This window comes from Frankliniella occidentalis, unplaced genomic scaffold, assembly GCF_000697945.3.
Source record: "Frankliniella occidentalis isolate FOCC.00 unplaced genomic scaffold, Focc_3.1 Scaffold288, whole genome shotgun sequence".
Classification (NCBI taxonomy): Eukaryota; Metazoa; Arthropoda; class Insecta; order Thysanoptera; family Thripidae; genus Frankliniella; species Frankliniella occidentalis.
The window spans coordinates 195,249-196,753 of NW_026267414.1; the positions used below are offsets into that span (position 1 = coordinate 195,249).

A 1,505-nucleotide genomic window follows, 5' to 3' on the forward strand; every position below is an offset into this window, starting at 1 on the left:
CAACAACAACAGAATTTGAGGTATAAAGCAATATCATAATTTTAGTTATCTTGTTCCTGGTGCAGGAACCTCTGACCCTGATTCTTCTACTACATTGGAGTCTTGAAATGCTTGTGGGCTGAGAAGATTTCTAGCCCTCTCCTCCCACTGTCTTTGGTTCATCTTTATTTGCCTAGTATTGTCAGCAACAATTGCATCAGCCTCACCATAAGCAGGAGGGTTGGCCTCTGGGTCATATCCTAGGATTTGTAACATAGGGGCTAACTGAGCCATGTCCCGAACAACATCATCCGGTATTTGTCCAACCCACTTAGTCAGAGCTTCAAGGTTCACAGGCTTGATGACTTGGTCAGAGGATCTCTCAACTCTAGAAATAAGAGAGTTAAAAGCAAATTTAGTAAGTAGGTTAAAGAATATAGACTAAAAATTAGGTTCAAATTACAAATAGTTTGTGGTAGAAAACCTTACTTTGAGAGTGACACTCCTCCAGGCTTATTGATAAACTCCTCATGATGCAGTACTGAAGCATTCCAAGGTATGTCCAGGAACTGCAAGATTTTCTCCATCCACGGTTTGGGCTTCAGCACAAGCTGTTCATAGGGGACCATAAGGCAACGAGGAGACACCGCTTGGCACTGAGCATACATGGTTTGAATAGCCGAGTTCCATTTTTCCATGCACTGGCGGTAACTTGTCAGATCAAATCCAGTAATGGTAACCTGAGGCAAGTGCAGCAAGTGTAAGTAAACAGTTCATATCATGTAAATCACGAAGAAAAAATCACTGAAAATAGGGGTACACTGAATATAATGAGCCTTACCTTTCTCGAAATAATTGAGTGCACAGTAGCACGGCCATCACGAACCATAAAGATAAATTTAGAATTTGGGAAAATTTCAGCTAAGTAAGTGGCTGACTTAAGTGTCAGGGGATCTTTATTGCATAACCGAGGAGAGGGGTCTCCATGTCGAGCAATGACCTCCAAACAAAATGCAGCCACAGCTGCATCCAGCACCTATAAGACAATAGATTAAAAAGGTTAAAGGGTTAACACGTGTATAACTATGAAGTGGGGGTGGATGACATTTATTTCCTTACCTCCTTCGAAACCCCTGCTTCCTCAAGCCTCACACTCTCCTTCTTTGCTTTCACCCAGTGCTGTCGCAGTTGTAACATTCTGGGGATCACTCTTGTCTCTTGGCCACACCTAAACAGAAGAAAACAATAAACAAAAAACAACAACATTTAAATCTTATTTTTAATCAGACACATTAAAAACTGTTTAAATAACGACCACGATCTTTAAGAACCGCTGCATTCTCTTTGAAAAACTTCCTCGAGGGATCAAGTGTTTTATGACAAATTCCTTGCTGAAGTAGAGTTTACGAGAACTTCCCTTTCTTTTTTCTCCCTCCTAACTATCCCTTGATTTCACACGCTGGTTACACTGGAAAAACTAACGTTACCGAGGTAACGTTTCTTGACGCGACCACACCAGGTAACGT

General features: G+C 41.3%; 1 protein-coding gene across 1 annotated transcript in view; it reads right to left on the reverse strand.

Annotated features, from left to right (window-relative positions):
- LOC113202476 (protein-tyrosine sulfotransferase) overlaps positions 1 to 1,505 on the reverse strand; it is a gene marked incomplete in the record, with an annotated part of 64,530 nt that overhangs the window by 1,901 nt on the left and 61,124 nt on the right. The window contains 4 exon segments of the mRNA XM_052273615.1: positions 1 to 367; positions 469 to 719; positions 821 to 1,015; positions 1,099 to 1,207. Coding sequence (XP_052129575.1) covers positions 46 to 367; positions 469 to 719; positions 821 to 1,015; positions 1,099 to 1,207 — 877 coding nt within the window.